This window comes from Oncorhynchus mykiss, chromosome 27 (genome assembly GCF_057628025.1).
Source record: "Oncorhynchus mykiss isolate SJ-2025 chromosome 27, ASM5762802v1, whole genome shotgun sequence".
NCBI lineage: Eukaryota > Metazoa > Chordata > Actinopteri > Salmoniformes > Salmonidae > Oncorhynchus > Oncorhynchus mykiss.
Window position 1 is genome coordinate 42209679 of NC_143048.1, and position 19138 is coordinate 42228816.

General features: G+C 45.2%; 2 protein-coding genes across 3 annotated transcripts; both read right to left on the bottom strand.

Moving 5' to 3' along the window:
• Positions 1–661: 661 nt before the first annotated feature.
• LOC110507276 (extracellular calcium-sensing receptor-like) lies at positions 662–5786 on the bottom strand. Its single transcript, XM_090223933.1, has 5 exons — positions 5443–5786; positions 4844–5144; positions 3514–4746; positions 3158–3281; positions 662–3018 (listed from the first exon to the last, which is right to left on the bottom strand). Exons 1-5 carry the CDS (start codon positions 5736–5738, stop codon positions 2102–2104), a joined length of 2871 nt encoding a protein of 956 aa, XP_090080059.1. The 5' UTR covers positions 5739–5786; the 3' UTR covers positions 662–2101.
• Positions 5787–10845: 5059 nt separating this feature from the next.
• Positions 10846–16052, bottom strand: LOC110507277 (extracellular calcium-sensing receptor-like). 2 transcript variants are annotated; one of them, XM_090223908.1, is made up of 6 exons: positions 15785–16052; positions 15193–15493; positions 14307–15095; positions 13691–13918; positions 13335–13458; positions 10846–11219 (listed from the first exon to the last, which is right to left on the bottom strand). In XM_090223908.1, exons 1-6 carry the CDS (start codon positions 16000–16002, stop codon positions 11041–11043), a joined length of 1839 nt encoding a protein of 612 aa, XP_090080034.1. In that variant the 5' UTR covers positions 16003–16052; the 3' UTR covers positions 10846–11040. The 2 variants fall into 2 exon arrangements, with proteins under 2 accessions (XP_090080034.1, XP_021442836.3); XM_021587161.3 differs by having other exon boundaries at positions 10846–13195.
• Positions 16053–19138: the final 3086 nt, after the last annotated feature.

The following is a 19138-nucleotide window of genomic DNA, read 5'->3' on the forward strand; positions in this document are numbered from 1 at the left end:
ACTGCTACCACTACTACTACCACTACTACTACCACTAGGCCTACAGCTACTACATCTACTTCTCCTCCTTCTCCTCCTCCCGTTCCCAGGTGTTCCAAAATTGTTCTTTGACCTACTCCATAAGAGAACCCTTATTTTCCACCGCTGCTACTCTCTGTTGTTATCATCTATGCATAGTCACTTTAATAACTCTACCTACATGTACATATTACCTCACTCTCTGTTGTTATCATCTATGCATAGTCACTTTAATAACTCTACCTACATGTACATATTAGCTAAACTTACGGTGCCACCGCACGTTGACTCTTTACTGGTACCCCCCTGTATGTAGTCTCACTATTGTTATTTTACTGCTGCTCTTTAATTACTTGTTAATTTTATTTCTTATTCTTATCCATATTTCTTAGAACTGAATTGTTGGTTTGGGGCTTGAAAGTAAGCATTTCATCGTAAAGTCCAGGCCAGTTGAATTCAGCGCATGTGACTAAAATTTGATTTGATTTGAATTACTATTACTATTCATTCTACTACTACTACATACATTTGGCCAGCTGAAGCGAGTCACACAATTCATAGAAAATGACCACTCTAGCGTTTTCATTTATTTGTATCTTTCTCTAGCGCTGTGAAAATTCAAGTAAGACTGGAGATCTAGAGATATTAGACAGCTGAATTGTTTATGACAACCACAGTAATATTACATGAAGGGTAGCCAATATATTACACCATACATGGAAAATACACATATATTCCTTATAAGACATTTCACTGAGGCCTTGCTATGTGTTGATGGTGGTATGAATGCCACATGCCCATTGGTGTATTGACACACATTGGGTTGTGGCCCACAGGCCTATGAGGAGAGGTTTAAGAAGTCAATGTTGTTTTTGATGAGATAGTAGACCATGCTTGTCCAGAGCAGGCCTGTGAGACAGAGGCTCAGTAAGGGGCTTGTGTGTGGGCTCCTGATCTGGACCTGGACTGGACAGCAGCAGTCACTGAGGGGGTCACTGAGGGGGTCACTGAGGGGGTCACTGAGGGGGCCTGTAGAAGCACAGCAGGCTGTCAGTGGCCGCTGGGGTAGAGCAGTGAGAAACAGTCAAAATAATACAGTTTCTTTCTGCTTCATTATTGTCTTGACTTTCATAATGTGCGACCACACCCATGTAGATATGGCTGCTTGGCATAATGTGCTGTTGGATGTTTGTTCAGGACTTTTTGTACTTATTGAACATCTATGTACCCATGAAAGATCTTGTCCACCAGCCGGCTCTTTCTCTTTCGAACCGTCTCTCACAATGTCTCATGAAGAGACAGGAATGGAGCCCATGGCAGGAGCGGATTTACATTGGCTGATATCTCAGCCCATCACCGTCCAGCAAAACCATTAGAACCTGCCCTCTACAAACAAATTAGGCTAAACAAGGAAGTGAGTTCGGGAAATCAGGAAGAATGCACGTAGTTCTCACATGTAAACTTCATATTTTGCTCCTTTGCACATTCATCATCTGCACATCTATCACTCCAGTGTTTAATTGCTATATTGTCATTATTTCTCCACTATGGCCTATTTATTGCCTTTACCTCCCTTATCCTACCTCATTTGCACACACTGTATTGTATTATTGACTCCGTGTTTGTTTACTCCATGTGTAACTCTGTGTTGTTGTTTGTGTCACACTGCTTTGCTTTATCTAGGCCAGGTCGCATTTGTAAATGAGCACTTCATCTCAACTAGCCTACCTGGTTAAATAAAGGTGAAATAAATCAAATAAGAAATATGCCCAAACTCAGAATCAGTCGGGGCTTCCTAAAAGTCATATGATCATTGTGAGGTTTTCTGCAGTTTTCATAGTCAAACTGTAGCAGGCTCTCTCTATCCTGCCTTGATTTGAACCCTTCCCCTTTCAAGTAACACTTCATTGCACAATGTTTCCAGGCTCTTTTTTTGGTATCAATTGAGCCTGGGGATAAGGTTAAGCCATGACTGACTTAGATATGATGTGTCTGTGTTTATTATAGAACGACTTTGAATAAGCCAATGGTCAGTATTCATCCTAAAGGGCTTTGGTTGACGCCTTTCCCAAAATATGTTTCTTTAATATCGTATGTCATTGGATGTCTTCCCCATGATATGTTTCTTGGTGTTTTGCTCTGGCCTCAGCAATATGATGAAACATTTAGGAGCAAAAATGCAGAAAAGTAAACCAAAACTGGAGGCCAGAATAGCAAATATCTCCACAGCTACAGTGAACTTCCCAGGAGAGCTGACATAAGCTGGGAGAAAGGTAATCCAGACTGCACAGAATATGAGCATGCTGAAGGTGATGAATTTGGCCTCATTGAAGTTATCAGGAAGCTTTCGAGCCAGAAAAGCCAGCACAAAGCACAAGAGAGCTAGGAGTCCTATATACCCCAATACAGCCCAGAAACCAATAGCTGAACCCACATCACACTCTAGAATTATCTTTTCCTTATAGGTCTTCATGTTCTTGTAGGGGAAAGGCGGGGAGACTGTTAACCAAAGTACACAGATCAGGACCTGTATGAGAGTGAAAGCCAGAACACTAAGTCTCTGCTGTGTAGGACCAAACCATTTCATGATATTACTGGCTGGAAGTGTAGCCCTGAAGGCCATCAACACCACTATTGTTTTCCCCAGAACACAAGAGATGCAGAGGACAAAGGTGATCCCAAACGCTGTGTGACGCAGCATACAGGACCATTCAGAGGGCCGGCCAATGAAAGTAAGAGAACACAGAAAACAAAGAGTCAAGAAGAAGAGCAGCAGGAAGCTCAGCTCAGAGTTGTTGGCCCTGACGATGGGAGTGTCCTTATGAATTGAAAACACCACAGCTACCAGAGTAGTAACACCGGACCCCAGTAAGGAGAAAAACACCAGAACTATGCCCATAATTTCTTCATAGGAGAGGAATTCAACTGGTTTCAACACACAGAGGTCCCTTTTTTCATTGGACCAATACTCCAAGTCACATCGATAGCAGCCGTTAGAATCTGTAAAAGGATTAGAACGTCATTCATTCCATGAATCAGTGTGTCACTGTGTCATGTGTTTTTTGATATCTATTAGTCTTGTTGGGCAGTGACAGAGCTTGAAAGTATTGAAGGTAGCCCTAAATGCATTATATATTACCTGTGATATTACTGATCTCTCCCTCCGCACATGGTACACAGTCATAACAGCATACAGGCTTTCCTTTCTGCACAGCCTTACGAGTGCCTGTGGGACAGCTCTCACTGCACACTGATGCAGGTGCCTGTAGAGAAATACAACATGTCTGAATATTGGTGTATTTTATATAAATAAACTTGCAGAAATGTTTTAATGTCACTACTTGTGGAAGTTATATTACCAATGCAAAAGAAGACAATTGAGAAGGACTATGTGGATTATGTATACATTATAGAATGCATGTTTTACATTTGCAGTGGTTTGAGGTTTGCATGTGCTATGCTTTTGCAAAATATTCAACATTTCTTTAGTACTACCTCTGCCTGGCCCCCTGCCCAGACCAGTTTTCCCTTGTTGAAGGTAATGCGCTGTTCAGGGGGCATCGAGGAATCATACAGCCCCACAACATGGAACTGCATGGTCCCATCCTCCTCCTGCTGCCAGTTCACTAGGTCGTAGCACGCCACCACATCTCCGTTATCATCAAACCAGATCTCCTCTCCTGTCTTTACTCTAAACCTCACCTCCTTCAGGTACCTTAGCACCTGCTCAACACCATGGGGAGAGGGAGAGAGAGAGAGAGAGGGAGAGGGAGAGAGAGAGAGAGAGAGAGAGAGAGAGAGAGAGAGAGAAAGAGAGAGAGAGAGAGAGAGAGAGAGACAGAGAGACACAGAGAGGGAAACACGCAGGGAGAGACACAGAGAGTGGAATGATTCGTAAGATATGTTATTTATGTTTCGTTGAATCTGGAGCTTGCTCACCTGCTGTGGTGTGTAGACTGGTATTTTGCCGCTGTCTGTGTCATTCTTTAAGTCTGTCAGTAGGTTGTGTAGAGCGTGTGCAATCGCATATACAGCTGTGTATACTTTATTGGGTATTCTCAGCTCTGACATGTCAGTGTATTGGTTGTTCAGCTTTGCTAAGCTCTCTGCTCCTGTGCACAGCCTGCTGCTGCCCCCCTCGAAGGAGCACTGGAACACAGTCTCCCAGAACTCCCTGAGCAGGGTGTTGTCTGGCACCTGGGAGGGGTGCACCTTGTCTAGGAACTGCTCCAGACCATCCAGCCTGGCATTCCTGATGGCAAAGCCAACCGCTCCCCTCAGGAAGCCGTAGGACTTGTTCTCCGTCAGCAGTCTGGCTGTGATCCAGGCCTCGCTGCCCACCCACTGCAGCCCTGGGTCTCCCTCCAGGGCCATCTCATTCATCAGGGGGACGATGTCCCCCAAGCCCACGAACAGTACCACCACCCTGGCTGTGGCCCTCCGGATGACCTTGATGACTTCCAGGAGCTTCTCTCTGGGGTCTGTGCGGTGGATGGACTCTTGGTACTCTACACAGACCCCTTCATGCCACGCTGCCTCCATGAATGTGGCCATGCCGTTGTTTCCATAGTCATTGTTGCTGTTCACCACTCCCACCCAGTTCCATCCAAAGTGTTTGACCAGCTTTGCCAGGGCTCTGCTCTGGTAGAAGTCACTGGGGATGGTTCTGAAGAAGGAAGGGAACTTCTTTTTATTACTCAGACAAGCACAGGTGGCAAAGTGGCTGATCTGTGTGGAAGAAACGGGAAGATTTGAATTGATCTTTCATACATAGCTGACATTGATGAAACTACCTCTAAAGAGCCACAACCAGAAGGTGTCTCACCACAGGGATGTTGAATGGTCCGACCAGGGATGATATTCCGATGGTGGATGTGGATATTGACTCCCCAACAATACCCAACACGGCTGGAGATCTGGAACAGGAGGAAGGGTCTCCCAGGCTGTCCTCAGGCCCAGGGCTGTTCATCAGGGCCAGGGCTGAGTGGATGGCCAGAGGGGCAGAGCTACAGGAGTCATAGACCTGGTAACCCAGAGACAGCCCTGGGAGCAGATCACTGCTGTTGTTGATCTCCTCCAGGGCAAAGATCAGGGTCTGTGCAAACTGGAACTCACGTTGGTTGAAACTAGACAGCGGTAACAAACCAAAAATAATCTAGTTGAAGACAGGAATCGCATATGCCACAATCACATATACCACCAAAACTGATATACTCTTTCGAGATGAGTTGAGTATTGTGTTTAGTATAACAGAAAAAATGTGTATACTTGTTTCGTCTAAAAAAAAAAAATGCATAGATCATATACAATAGTGTTATTAAGCACTGTGCCTAATTTCAGTGAGATACAAAAAAAAATCTATCTTGATGAGAAATATTCCCTAACAGCTAAAAGTTCCCACAGACAGTTTTTTTCAACACATACCTTATACAGGGTGTTTTCTCTGGTCTGGAGGTGAATGAATGGACCTTGAAGAGGGCATTCCTATGTAGAGGGAACACTGCCCCAATGTTGATGTCCCCCTCGGCAGACAGGAGAGGCAGAGCGGGTTGGCCCAGCAGAGAGCAGATTGGTGCAGGAGCAGCCATACCCCTGATCACCACCACCAGCAGCAGAAGAACCACTCCTGTACTCAGTGCCATGCCAGCCTTCAGCAGGGCAGCTGTGTCTGTGAGGGCAGACCGAAGGGTTCCTCTTTTATAGAGGTGAAAGTGCCCCATAAGACGCTGGAACTGCCCATACACTCCCTCTCAACGAGTGGGATGTGGTTCTAGTGTTTATTGTGTCCCCGGGGTACAGGATGAGAGAGGGAGGTGGGATAGTGACAGAGGCTGGGTTACGCTGCTAATTTGAGCAAGCAGTGGATAGATAAGTGCAGCCTCTGTCAGTATCCCAACTCCCTCTCTCATCATAGACAAGGTTTTTGTCTAGCTCATGGTTTGTCCCGGGTACGTAACCTGATGGTCGCAAATAAGGCCCTGAATGGTGAACCACTGATCCAGCTCTTTGTCTTTTGGTAATCCTAGGGACAAGCCCACACAGCGCTTTTAACATAGTGTTCTCAAACATATTTGACACACTTCAACAGACTGTAACATTCAAACGTTTGGACACAACTACATATTCAAGGCTTTTTGTTTATTTTTAATATTTTCTACATTTTTTAATAATATTGAAGACATCAAAACTATGAAATTACACATAATCATGTAGTAACCAAAAAAAGTGTTAAACAATATATTTTATATTTGAGGTTCTTCAAAGTAGCCAACCTTTGCCAGTTGTTTATTTGGCTCCTGAGTCACGCGGCAGTCTAAGGCCCTGCGTTACAGAGCAGGAGGTGTCACTATAGTCCCTGGTTTGATTCCAGGCTATATCACATCTGGCTGTGATTGGGAGTCCCATTGGGCAATGAGTCCCATTGGGAGTCCCATTGGGCAATGCAAGAAGCTTGGATATGCATATAGATAGAAAGCACTCTAAAGTTTCCAAAACTGATACAGTAATGTCTGTGAGTATAACAGACCTAATATGGCAAGCGAAAACCTGAGGACAATCCATCCAGAATTTTATTTTTTGAGCTCACCACTGAATACAATGGCTGGGAATGGGAATATAAAAGGAAGACCTCTCAGATTGCAGTTCCTAGGGCTTCCAATAGATGTCAACAGTCTTTAGAAAGAGTTTCAGTTGAAAAATGAGCTAGAATTTGAAGTATTAGTAATTGGCTCCCATTTTGGCTGTAGTGTTTGTTGCTGTCGCGTTCTGAGCATAGTTCTTGTGTGTTTTCCTTGTTTTAGTGTTGGTCAGGACGTGAGCTGCGTGGACATTCTATGTTGTGTGTCTGGTTTGTCTATTTCTATCTCTGGCCTGATATGGTTCTCAATCAGAGGCATGTGTTAGTCATTGTCTCTGATTGGGAACCATATTTAGGTAGCCTGTTTTGTGTTGGGATTTGTGGGTGGTTGTTTCCTGTCTTCGTGTTTTATGCACCTGTTAGGACTGTTTCGGTTTTCACATTTATTGTTTTGTATCCTGTTCATGTTTGAGTTACCTTATTAAATTAACATGAACTCTAACAACGCTGCGTTTTGGTCCGCCTCTCCTTCCGAGGAAGAAAGCCGTTACAGAACCACCCACCACAACAGGACCAAGCAGCGTGATAACAGGCAGCGGCAGCAGGAGAAGCAGCCAGCATCAGAAGACTCATGGACATGGGAGGACCAGTTGGACGGAAAGGGAACCTGGGCAGAGCCAGGGGAATATCGCCACCGCAAAGCAGAGCTGGAGGCAGCGAAAGCAGAGAGGCGGCATTACGAGGAGCAGGAGAAGCAGCGATGTCAGGATTTCGGGACATGGGAGCAGAATCTGGACTATACAACTTGGGAAGAGATAGAAAGGTGGGCGGTCTACCCTGGGAGAGTGCCGGAGCACGCCTGGGATTCGATGGAGCAGTGCGAGGAAGGTTACAGGAGAATGAGGTTGGCGAAGCGAGCACGGCGGCGCGGTAGGAAGCCAGAGAGCCCCAAAAATCTCTTTGGGGAGGTACACGGGGAGTATGGCGAAGCCAGGTAGGAGACCTGCGGCAACTTCCTGTGCTTACCGGAGAGCGAGAGAGACCGGGCAGGCACCGTGTTATGCTGTGGAGCACACGGTGTCTCCAGTGCGGGTGCATAGCCCGGTGCGGTACATACCAGCTCCTCTTATCGGCCGGGCTAGTGTGGGCATCGAGCCAGGTAAGGTTGGGCAGGCTCGGTGCTCAAGAGCTCCAGTGCACCTGCACGGTCCGGTCTATCCATTGCCACCTACACGCACCAGCCCTCCGGTGACAGCCCCCCGCACCAGTCTTCCTGTGCGTGTCAAGAGCCCAGTACTCCCTGTTTCTCCTCCCCGCACTCGCCCTGAGGTGGGTGTCCTCGGCCCAGTACCACCACTGCCGGCACCACGCATCAGGCCTATAGTGCGTCCCGCCTGTCCGTCGCTGCCAGAGTTTCCGCCCCTCAGTCCAGAGGTGCCAGAGCCCCTCTGTCCAGCACTGCCAGAGCCTTCCTCCTCTCCAGCGCAGCTGGAGTCTCCTGCCTGTCCGGCGCTGCCAGAGCTTCCACCCCTCAGTCCAGAGGTGCCAGAGCCCCATAGTCCACAGGCGCCAGAGCCACTCAGTCCAGAGGCGCCAGAGCTCCTCTGCTCAGCGCTGCCAGAGCTTTCCTCCTCTCCAGCGTTGCCGGAGCTGCCCGTCTGCCCTGCGCTGCCTGGGCTGCCCGTCTGTCCAGAGCTGCTAGAGTCACCCGTCTGTCCAGAGCTGCTAGAGTCTCCCGTCTGTCCAGAGCAGCTAGAGTCTCCCGTCTGTCCAGAGCTGCTAGAGTATCCCCTCTGTCCAGAGCCGCTAGAGTCTCCTGTCTGTCCAGAGCCGCTAGAGTCTCCCGTCTGCCCAGAGCCGCTAGAGTCTCCCGTCTGTCCAGAGCCGCTAAAGTCTCCCGTCTGTCCAGAGCCGCTTGAACCGCCAGTCAGCATGGAGCCGCCAGAGCCGCCAGTCAGCATGGAGCCTCCAGAGCCGCCAGTCAGCCAGGATCTGCCAGAGCCATCAGTCAGCCAGGATCTGCCAGAGCCGCCAGTCAGCCAGGATCTGCCAGAGCCGCCAGTCAGCCAGTATCTGCCAGAGCCGCCAGTCAGCCAGGATCTGCCAGAGCCGCCAGTCAGCCTGAGCTACCTCTCGGTCCTGAGCTACCTCTCGGTCCTGAGCTAACCCTCGGTCCTGAGCTACCCTCGGTCCTGAGCTACCCTTCGGTCCTGAGCTGCCCCTCGGTCCTGAGCTACCCCTCGGTCCTGAGCTACCTCAATCCCGAGCTGCCCCTCAGTGGAGCCCTTTGTTAGGGTTCCTAGGCCAAGGTCAGCGGCGAGGGTCGCCACTCAAAGGACGCTAAGGAGGTGGACTAAGACAATTATGGAGTGGGGTCCATGTCCAGCGCCAGAGCCGCCACTGCGGACAGATGCCCACCCAGACCCTCCCCTACAGGTTTAGGTTGTGCGGTCGGAGTCCGCACCTTGGGGAGGGGGTACTGTCACGTTCTGACCATAGTTCTTGTGTGTTTTCCTTGTTTTAGTGTTGATCAGGACATGAGCTGGGTGGGCATTCTATGTTGTGTGTCTGGTTTGTCTATTTCTATGTTTGGCCTGATGTGGTTCTCAATCAGAGGCAGGTGTTAGTCATTGTCTCTGATTGGGAACCATATTTAGGTAGCCTGGTTTGTGTTGGGATTTGTGGGTGGTTGTTTCCTGTCTTTGTGTTTTATGCACCAGTTAGGACTGTTTCGGTTTTCACGTTTATTGTTTTGTATCCTGTTCATGTTTGAGTTACCTTATTAAATTAACATGAACTCAAACAACGCTGCGTTTTGGTCGGCCTCTCCTTCCCAGGAAGAAAGCCGTTACAGTTGCGTGTTCCAGTGAGGGCGTGCACTTCGTTTTTTATCTCCGGCAATGGTCTCCGGTATTCTCTGTCTTAAATTGTATTGTTTATTTACATATTAGGGTACCTGATGATTGATTAGGAACGTTGTTTGATATGTTTGGAAGAAGTTTATTGGTAACTTACAGGATTCATTTGTATGCATTTTGAATGCATTTTGAATGATGGAAACCGGTGGATTACTGAGTCAAGCGCACCAATGAAACACCAATGAAACATACTTTTTTGACTTATAAAGAAGGACTCAAACAAAAAGACCATTTGTTATGTACCTGGGTGTCATGCGCTGGCCATAGAGAGGCTTTTTATTCTCTATTTTGGTTAGGCCAGGGTGTGACTAGGGTGGGCATTCTATGTCCTTTTTTCTATGTTTTGTATTTCTATGTCTTGGCCTGGTATGGTTCTCAATCTGGGACAGCTGTCTATCGTTGTCTCTAATTGAGAACAATACTTAGGTACCCTTTTCCCCCACCTGTTTTGTGGGAAGTTAACTTTTTTCAGGGCACAAAGCCCAAAGCTTCACGGTTTGGTTTTGTTCTTTGTTTTGTCGACGTAATTTTTAATAAAAAGCAAATGTACGCTTACCATGCTGCACCTTGGTCCAGTCCTTTAGCCAGCTGTGACACTGGGTCCCTTGTGATTGCAACTAGATGAAGATCGTCAAAGGGAAGTGATTTATTTTATCTCTATTTCTGACTTTCTGCCTCTGCTTGGTTGGAAAATGTATGCAATGCTCTTGTGTGTGGGGTTCAGTTCTCAGATAATCGCATGGTGTGCTTTCGCCATAAATGCTTTTTGAAATCTGATGAAATGAGGCTGGATTAACAAGAAGATAAGCTTTTAAATGATGTATGACAATTCAGTTTTCATGAATGTTTAATATTCCGATTTCTGTCATTTGAATTTCGCGCTCTACAATTTCACCGAGGTGGGACGCTAGCTTCCCAATGATCCGTAAGGAATTAACTGACTTGCTTAGAATTCATTAGGGCTAGCTGTCCCACTAGAGGAAAACAAGCCGACAACTTCCGGTGAAATTGGAGGGCTCGCAATTCAAATAAATATTCGGAATATTAAATATTAACAAACATATGCTAAGAGTAACATGAGCGTCTTACATCATTTAAAAGCGTAACTTCTTGTTAGTCTAACTGCGTTGTCAGATTTCAATAAGGCTTTACGGCGAAAGATTCCATGCGATTGTCTGAAGACCATGCCCCACATATACATATTTTTCAACCAGCACAGGTTTCACAAAATCACAAACATCGATTAAATAAAAATTACCATTCTAGCATTTTCATTTATTTGTGTCTTTCTCTAGCGCTGTGAAAATTCAAGTAAGACTGGAGATCTAGAGATATTAGACAGCTGAATTGTTTATGACAACAACAGTAATATTACATGAAGGGTAGCCAATATATTACACCATACATGCAGTACAGACATATATTCTTTATAAGACATTTCACTGAGGCCTTGCTATGTGTTGATGGTGGTATGAATGCCACATGCCCATTGGTGTATTGACACACATTGGGTTGTGGCCCACAGGCCTATGAGGAGAGGTTTAAGAAGTCAATGTTGTTTTTGATGAGATAGTAGGCCATGCTTGTCCAGAGCAGGCCTTTGAGACAGAGGCACAGTAAGGGGCTTGTGTGTGGGCTCCTGATCTGGACCTGGACTGGAAGGAAGCAGTCACTGAGGGGGTCACTGAGGGGGTCACTGAGGGGGCCTGTGGAAGCACAGCAGGCTGTCAGTGACTGCTGGGGTAGAGCAGTGAGAAACATAGCCTATGTCAAAATTATTGTCTTGACTTTCCTAGATATGTAGATATGGCTGCTTGGCATAATGTGCTGCTGGATGTGTGTTCAGAACTTATTTAACATCCATGTACCTGTGACAGATCTCGTCTACCAGCCGGCTCTTTCTCTTTCGAACCGTCTCTTACAATGTCTCATGAAGAGACCGGAATGGAGCCCATGGCAGGAGCGGATTTACATTGGCTGATATCTCAATCCTTCACCGTCCAACAAAACCCTTATAACCTGCCCTCTGCAAACTAATTAGGCTAAACAAGGAAGTGAGTTCACGTCCATCTCTCACATGCAAATGTCTTATTTTGCTCCTTTTGTACACCAGTATCTCTACTTGCACACTCATCTTCTGCACATCTTATCATGCCAGTGTTTATATTCTATATTGTAATTATGTATCTACTATGGCCTATTTATTGCCTTACCTCCCTTATCCTACCTCATTTGCAAACACTGTATTGTATTATTGACTCCATGTTTGTTTATTCCATGTGTAACTGTGTTGTTGTTTGTGTCGCACTGCTTTGCTTTATCTTGGACAGGTCGCATGTGTAAATGAGCACTTCATCTCAACTAGCCTACCTGGTTAAATAAAGGTGAAATAAATAAAATAAGAAATATGCCCAAACTCAGAATCAGTTGGGGCTTCCTAAAAGTCATATGATCATTGTGAGGTTTTCTGTAGTTTTCATAGTCAAACTGTAGCAGGCTCTCTCTATCCTTGATTTGAACCCTTCCCCTTTCAAGTAACACTTCATTGCACAGTGTTTCCAGGCTCTATTTTTTGGTATCAATTGAGCCTGGGGATGAGTTTAACCCATGATTGACTTAGATATGATGTGTCTGTGGATGAGTTTAACCCATGACTGACTTAGGTATGATGTGTCTGTGTTTATTATAGAAAGACTTTGAATAGGCCAATGGTCAGTATTCATCCTAAAGGGCTTTGGTTGACGTCTTTCCCAAAATATGTTTCTTTAATATCGTATGTCATTGGATGTCTTCCCCATGATATGTTTCTTGGTGTTTTGCTCTGGCCTCAGCAATATAATGAAACATTTAGGAGCAAAAATGCAGAATAGTAAACCAAAACTGGAGGCCAGAATAGCAAATATCTCCACAGCTACAGTGAACTTCCCAGGAGAGCTGACATAAGCTGGGATAAAGGTAATCCAGACTGCACAGAATATGAGCATGCTGAAGGTGATGAATTTGGCCTCATTGAAGTTATCAGGAAGCTTTCGAGCCAGAAAAGCCAGCACAAAGCACAAGAGAGCTAGGAGTCCTATATACCCCAATACAGCCCAGAAACCAATAGCTGAACCCACATCACACTCTAGAATGACCTTTTCCTTATAGGTCTTCATGTTCTTGTAGGGGAAAGGAGGGGAGACTGTTAACCAAAGAACACAGATCAGGACCTGTATGAGAGTGAAAGCAAGAACACTGAGTCTCTGCTGTGTAGGACCAAACCATTTCATGATATTACTGGCTGGAAGTGTAGCCCTGAAGGCCATCAACACCACTATCGTTTTCCCCAGAACACAAGAGATGCAGAGGACAAAGGTGATCCCAAACGCTGTGTGACGCAGCATACAGGACCATTCAGAGGGCCGGCCAATGAAAGTAAGAGAACACAGAAAACAAAGAGTCAAGAAGAAGAGCAGCAGGAAGCTCAGCTCAGAGTTGTTGGCCCTGACGATGGGAGTGTCCTTATGAATTGAAAACACCACAGCTACCAGAGTAGTAACACCGGACCCAAGTAAGGAGAAAAACACCAGAACTATGCCCATCATTTCTTCATAGGAGAGGAATTCAACTGGTTTCAACACACAGAGGTCCCTTTTTTCATTGGACCAATACTCCAAGTCACATCGATAGCAGCCGTTAGAATCTGTAAAAGGATTAGAACGTCATTCATTCCATGAATCAGTGTGTCACTGTGTCATGTGTTTTTTGATATCTATTAGTCTTGTTGGGCAGTGACAGAACTTAAAAGTATTGAAGGAAGCAATAAATGCATTATATATTACCTGTGATATTACTGATCTCTCCCTCCGCACATGGTACACAGTCATAACAGCATACAGGCTTTCCTTTCTGTACAGCCTTACGAGTGCCTGTGGGACAGCTCTCACTGCACACTGCTGCAGGTGTCTGTAGAGAAATACAAGATGTCTGAATATTGGTGTATTTTATATAAATAAACGTGCAGAAATGTTTTAATGTCACTACTTATAGAAGTTATATTACCAATGCAAAAGAAGACAATTGAGATAGACTATGTGGATTATGTATACATTATAGAATGCATGTTTTACATTTGCAGTGGTTTGAGGTTTGCATGTGTTATGCTTTTGCCACATATTCAACATGTATTTAGTCCTACCTCTGCCTGGCCCCCTGCCCAGACCAGTTTTCCCTTGTTGAAGGTAATGCGCTGTTCAGGGGGCATCGAGGAATCATACAGCCCCACAACATGGAACTGCAGGGTCCCATCCTCCTCCTGCTGCCAGTTCACTAGGTCGTAGAATGCCACCACATCTCCATTATCATCAAACCAGATCTCCTCTCCTGTCTTTACTCTAAACCTCACCTCCTTTAGGTACTGTAGGACCTGCTCAACAACATGGGGAGAGGGAGAGAGAGAGAGGGAGAGGGAACGAGAGAGACACAGACAGAGACACAGAGAGACAGAGACACAGAGAGACATAGACAGAGAGACAGAGATAGAGAGACAGGGGGAGACAGAGAGAGAGAGACAGAGAGAGAGACACAGAGAGAGACTTAGAAAGAGACAGAGAGAGAGAGAGAGAGAGCGAGAGAGAGAGAGACACAGAAAGAGATAGAGAGAGACAGACAAAGACAATGAGACAGTGAGAGAGAGAATTAGACAGAGACAGAGAGACAGAGCGACACAGAGAGAGACACAGAGAGAGACACAGAGAGTGGGATGATTCATATGATATGTTATTTATGTTTTGTCGTATCTGTGGCTTGCTCACCTGCTGTGGTGTGTAGACTGGTCTTCTGCCGCTGTCTGTGTCATTCTTTAAGTCTGTCAGTAGGTTGTGTAGAGCGTGTGCAATCGCATATACAGCTGTGTACACTTTACTGGATATTCTCAGCTCTGACATGTCAGTGTATTGGTTCTTCAGCTTTGCTAAGCTCTCTGTTCCTGTGCACAGTGTGCTGCTGCCCCCCTCGAAGGAGCACTGGAACACAGTCTCCCAGAACTCCCTGAGCAGGGTGTTGTCTGGCGCCTGGAAGGGGTGCACCTTTTGTAGGAACCCCTCCAGACCATCCAGCCTGGCATTCCTGATGGCAAAGCCCACCGCCCCCCTCAGGAAGCCGTAGGACTTGTTCTCCGTCAGCAGTCTGGCTGTGATCCAGGCCTCGCTGCCCACCCACTGAAGCCCTGGGTCTCCCTCCAGGGCCATCTCATTCATCAGGGGGATGAGTTCCCCCAAGGTCAAGAACAGTACCACCACCCTGGCTGTGGCCCTCCGGATGACCTTGACGACTTCTAGGAGCTTCTCTCTGGGGTCTGTGCGGTGGATGGACTCTTGGTACTCTACACAGACCCCTTCATGCCACGATGCCTCCAAGAATGTGGCCATGCCGTTGTTTCCATAGTCATTGTTGCTGTTCACCACTCCCACCCAGTTCCATCCAAAGTGTTTGACCAGCTTTGCCAGGGCTCTGCTCTGGTAGAAGTCACTGGGGATGGTTCTGAAGAAGGAAGGGAACTTCTTTTTATTACTCAGACAAGCACAGGTGGCAAAGTGGCTGATCTGTGTGGAAGAAACGGGAAGATTTGAATTGATCTTTCATACATAGCTGACATTGATGAAACTACCTCTAAAGAGCCACAACCAGAAGGTGTCTCACCACAGGGATGTTGAATGGTCCGACCAGGGATGACATTCCAATGGTGGATGTGGAGCTTGACTCCCCTACAATACCCAACACGGCTGGAGATCTGGAACAGGAGGAAGGATCTCCCAGGCTGTCCTCAGGCCCAGGGCTGTTCATCAGGGCCAGGGCTGAGTGGATGGCCAGGGGGGCATAGCTACAGGAGTCATAGACCTGGTAACCCAGAGACAGCCCTGGGAGCAGATCACTGCTGTTGTTGATCTCCTCCAGGGCAAAGATCAGGGTCTGTGCAAACTGGAACTCACGTGGGTCGAAACTGGACAGCGGAAACAAACCAAAAAATAAGTTCATTGAAGCCAGGAATCTCATATGCCACAATCACATATACCAGCAAAACTGATATATTCATTCGAGATGAGTTGAGTATTGTGTTTAGTATCACAGAAACAATTTGTATACTTGTTTTGTCCAAAAAATAAATGCACAGATCATAGTGTTATTAAGCACTGTGCCTAATTTCAGTGAGAGACACAAAAAAATCTATCCTGATGAGTAATACTCCCTAACAGCTAAAAGTTCCCACAGATAGTTGTTTTTCAACACATACCTGATACAGGATGTTTTCTCTGGTCTGGAGGTGAACGAATGGACCTTGAAGAGGGCATTCCTATGTAGAGGGAACACTGCCCCAATGTTGATGTCCCCCTCGGCAGACAGGAGAGGCAGAGCAGGTTGGCCCAGCAGAGAGCAGATTGGTGCAGGAGCAGCCATACCCCTGATCACCACCACCAGCAGCCGGAGAACCACTCCTGTACTCAGTGCCATGCCAGCCTTCAGCAGGGCAGCTGTGTCTGTGAGGGCAGACAGAAGGGTTCCTCTTTTATAGAGGTGAAAGTGCCCCGTAAGACGCTGGAACTGCCCATACACTCCCTCTCAACGAGTGGGATGTGGTTCTAGTGTTTATTGTGTCCCCGGGGTACAGGATGAGAGAGGGAGGTAGGATAGTGACAGAGGCTGGGCTATGCTGCTGATATGAGCAAGCAGTGGATAGATAATTGCAGGCTTCTGACATTGTGGATTTTCCATATTTTTTTTTTTGTATGACAATTTAAACTCATAGAACAATTCAATTTAATTTCAATCAAAAAAAAAAAATAATAATATCTGTCATTGTAAATACAGATTTATTATTAATAAATAAGGTACCCAAAGTACTGCCTGTTACTCAAGCCCAGAAGCTTGGATATGCATATAGATAGAAAGCACTCTAAAGTTTCCTAAACAGATAAAATAATGTCTGTGAGTATAACGCAACTAATATGGCAAGCGAAAATTTGAGGACAATCCATTCAGAATTTTCATTTTCAGCTCACCACTGATTACAATGGCTGGGAATGGGAATATAAAAGGAAGACCTCTCAGAATGCAGTTCCTAGGGCTTCCACTAGATGTCAACAGTCTTTAGAAAGAGTTTCAGGCTTGTTTGTTGAAAAATGAGCTAGAATTTGTAGTATTAGTAATTGGCTCCCACTTTGGCTTTAGTGTTTGTTGCGTGTTCCGGTGAGGGCGCGCACTTCGTTTTTTATCTCCGGCAAGGGGTCTCCGGTATTCTCTGTCTTAAATTGTATTGTTTATTTACATATTAGGGTACCTGATGATTGATTAGGAGCATTGTTTGATATGCTTGGAAGACGTTTATTGGTAACTTACGGGATTCATTTGTATGCCTTTTGAACGAGGGAAACCGGTGGATTATTGAGTCAAGCGCACCAATGATACTTACTTTTTTGGGATATAAAGAAGGACTTTATCGAACAAAAGGACCATTTGTTATGTAGCTGGGACCCTTGTGAATGCAACCAGATGAAGATCGTCAAAGGTAAGTGATTTATTTTATCTCTATTTCTGACTTTCATGACGCATCTGCTTGGTTGGAAAATGTATGTAATGCTATTGTGTGCGGGGCACAGTTCTCAGATAATCGCATGGTGTGCTTTCGCCATAAATGCTTTTTGAAATCTGATGAAATGAGGCTGCATTAACGAGAAGATAAGCTAATAAATTATGTATGACACTTCAGTTTTCATGAATGTTTAATATTACGATTTCTGTCATTTGAATTTCGTGCTCTGCAATTTCACCGGATGTTGTCGAGGTGGGACGCTAGCTTCCCAATGATCCGTAAGGAATTAACTAATTTGCTTAGAACTCATTAGGGCTAGCTGTCCCACTAGAGGAACACAAGCCGACTACTTCCGGTGAAATTGGAGAGCTCGCAATTCAAATAAATATTCGTAATATTAAACATTAACGAACATATGCTAAGAGTAACATGAGCGTCTTACATCATTTAAAAGCGTAACTTCTTGTTAATCAGATTTCAATAAGGATTTACGGTGAAAGTATCCATGCGATTGTCTGAAGACAGTGCCCCACATCAACATATTTTTCAACCAACCACAGGCTTCACAAAATCACATATAGCGATTAAATAAATCACTTACATTTGAAGATCATCCTCTGTTTGCAATCCCAAGGGTCCCAGCTACAACATGAATGGTTGTTTTGTTCGATAAAATGCTTCTTATATCCCAAAAAGTCAGTTTAGTTGGCACCACTGATTTCAGTAATCCACACGTTTAACATGCAGACAAAGGAGTCCAAAAAGCTAAAGCTAAACTTCGTCCAAACAAGTCAAACGACATTTCTATTCATCCTCAGGTACTTAAAACGTAAATAAAATGTTTCATATGGAAAGTAGTATGTTCAACAGGAATGGAAAATTCGTAAGTGCGCTCCCTCTCCCTTAATAACCTGTTGTAACTGCCCATCCCGGGTCCGGGAGCGTTGTCATCATCTGACACTAATTAGCCTAACGCAACGGACACAAATATTCCTCAGCGTTATGACGGCTGCGTGGGCCCATGGTGTTTATACTTGCAACTTATTGTTACTTATTGTTTGTAAAGATGAACATGGTACCTTCAGGCGTTTGGAAATTGCTCTCAAGGATGAACCAGACTTGTTGAGGTCTACAGACCTGTACTTTGCATCCTTGCACTATACAATGGAGTGCGATGGAGCAGAATGTTCTGTTTTTCTTTTAAAAACTTGTTGATGACTATTTCTACCCTGTACGCTCATGCAAATAAACCCAGGTGAGTTAAATTACACAGTAAACGAGTATCATTACCTCCAACCTTCATTGTATTGGTCCTGTGCACTTTTAAATCAAATGTAAACACCAAATGTTTCTATTTCAACTTCAACATACTTTAGAATAAATAGTGAATCATGCAAAGTTGGCCAATATTTGACGGTATCTGTATATGATACTGTGTCCCTGGAAGGGAAGCTGCTACTGTTATTGTTGTGTTAGAGGATGAGATGGGGGGCCTTGAGGTGTTTCCTCCCCTGGGGCTGAACTCTGTGGTATTAGCAGCAGCTCCTCTGTACCTGTAGAGAGTCATCCTACTGTCTGTCTGTGTGTGTGTGTGTGTGTTTGTCTGTGTGTGTGTGTGTGTGTGTGTGTTTGTTGGTGTGTGTTTGTTAAAGGCCCTGCATGTCTGCAGCAGGTAGTCTGTCTGTCTGCATGTCTGTCTGTTTGTCTGCCTGTTTGTCTTCCTGCCCTGCGATTTTGTTTACACTTTAACATCTTGAGATAGCCTGACCATCTTTGACAACGTCCTCATGTTCATGTTTGAAAATCCATTATTTGACCAAAGGTAATAATCAATTATCTTGTTGAATGTGATGTATTTAAATGCACACAACACTAAAAATACACAAATTACACTTTTTTATTAAGGTGGAAACATGCAGCAGCTGTTGTCCTCACAGATAATTACAGAACATTTGAGAAATACTGTCTCAGATAGTAGGCATTTTCTAAAATATGTTAAAAACATTATAATGTTATATGATATAATGTCATAATGTTATGTTGTGTTATAACATACAT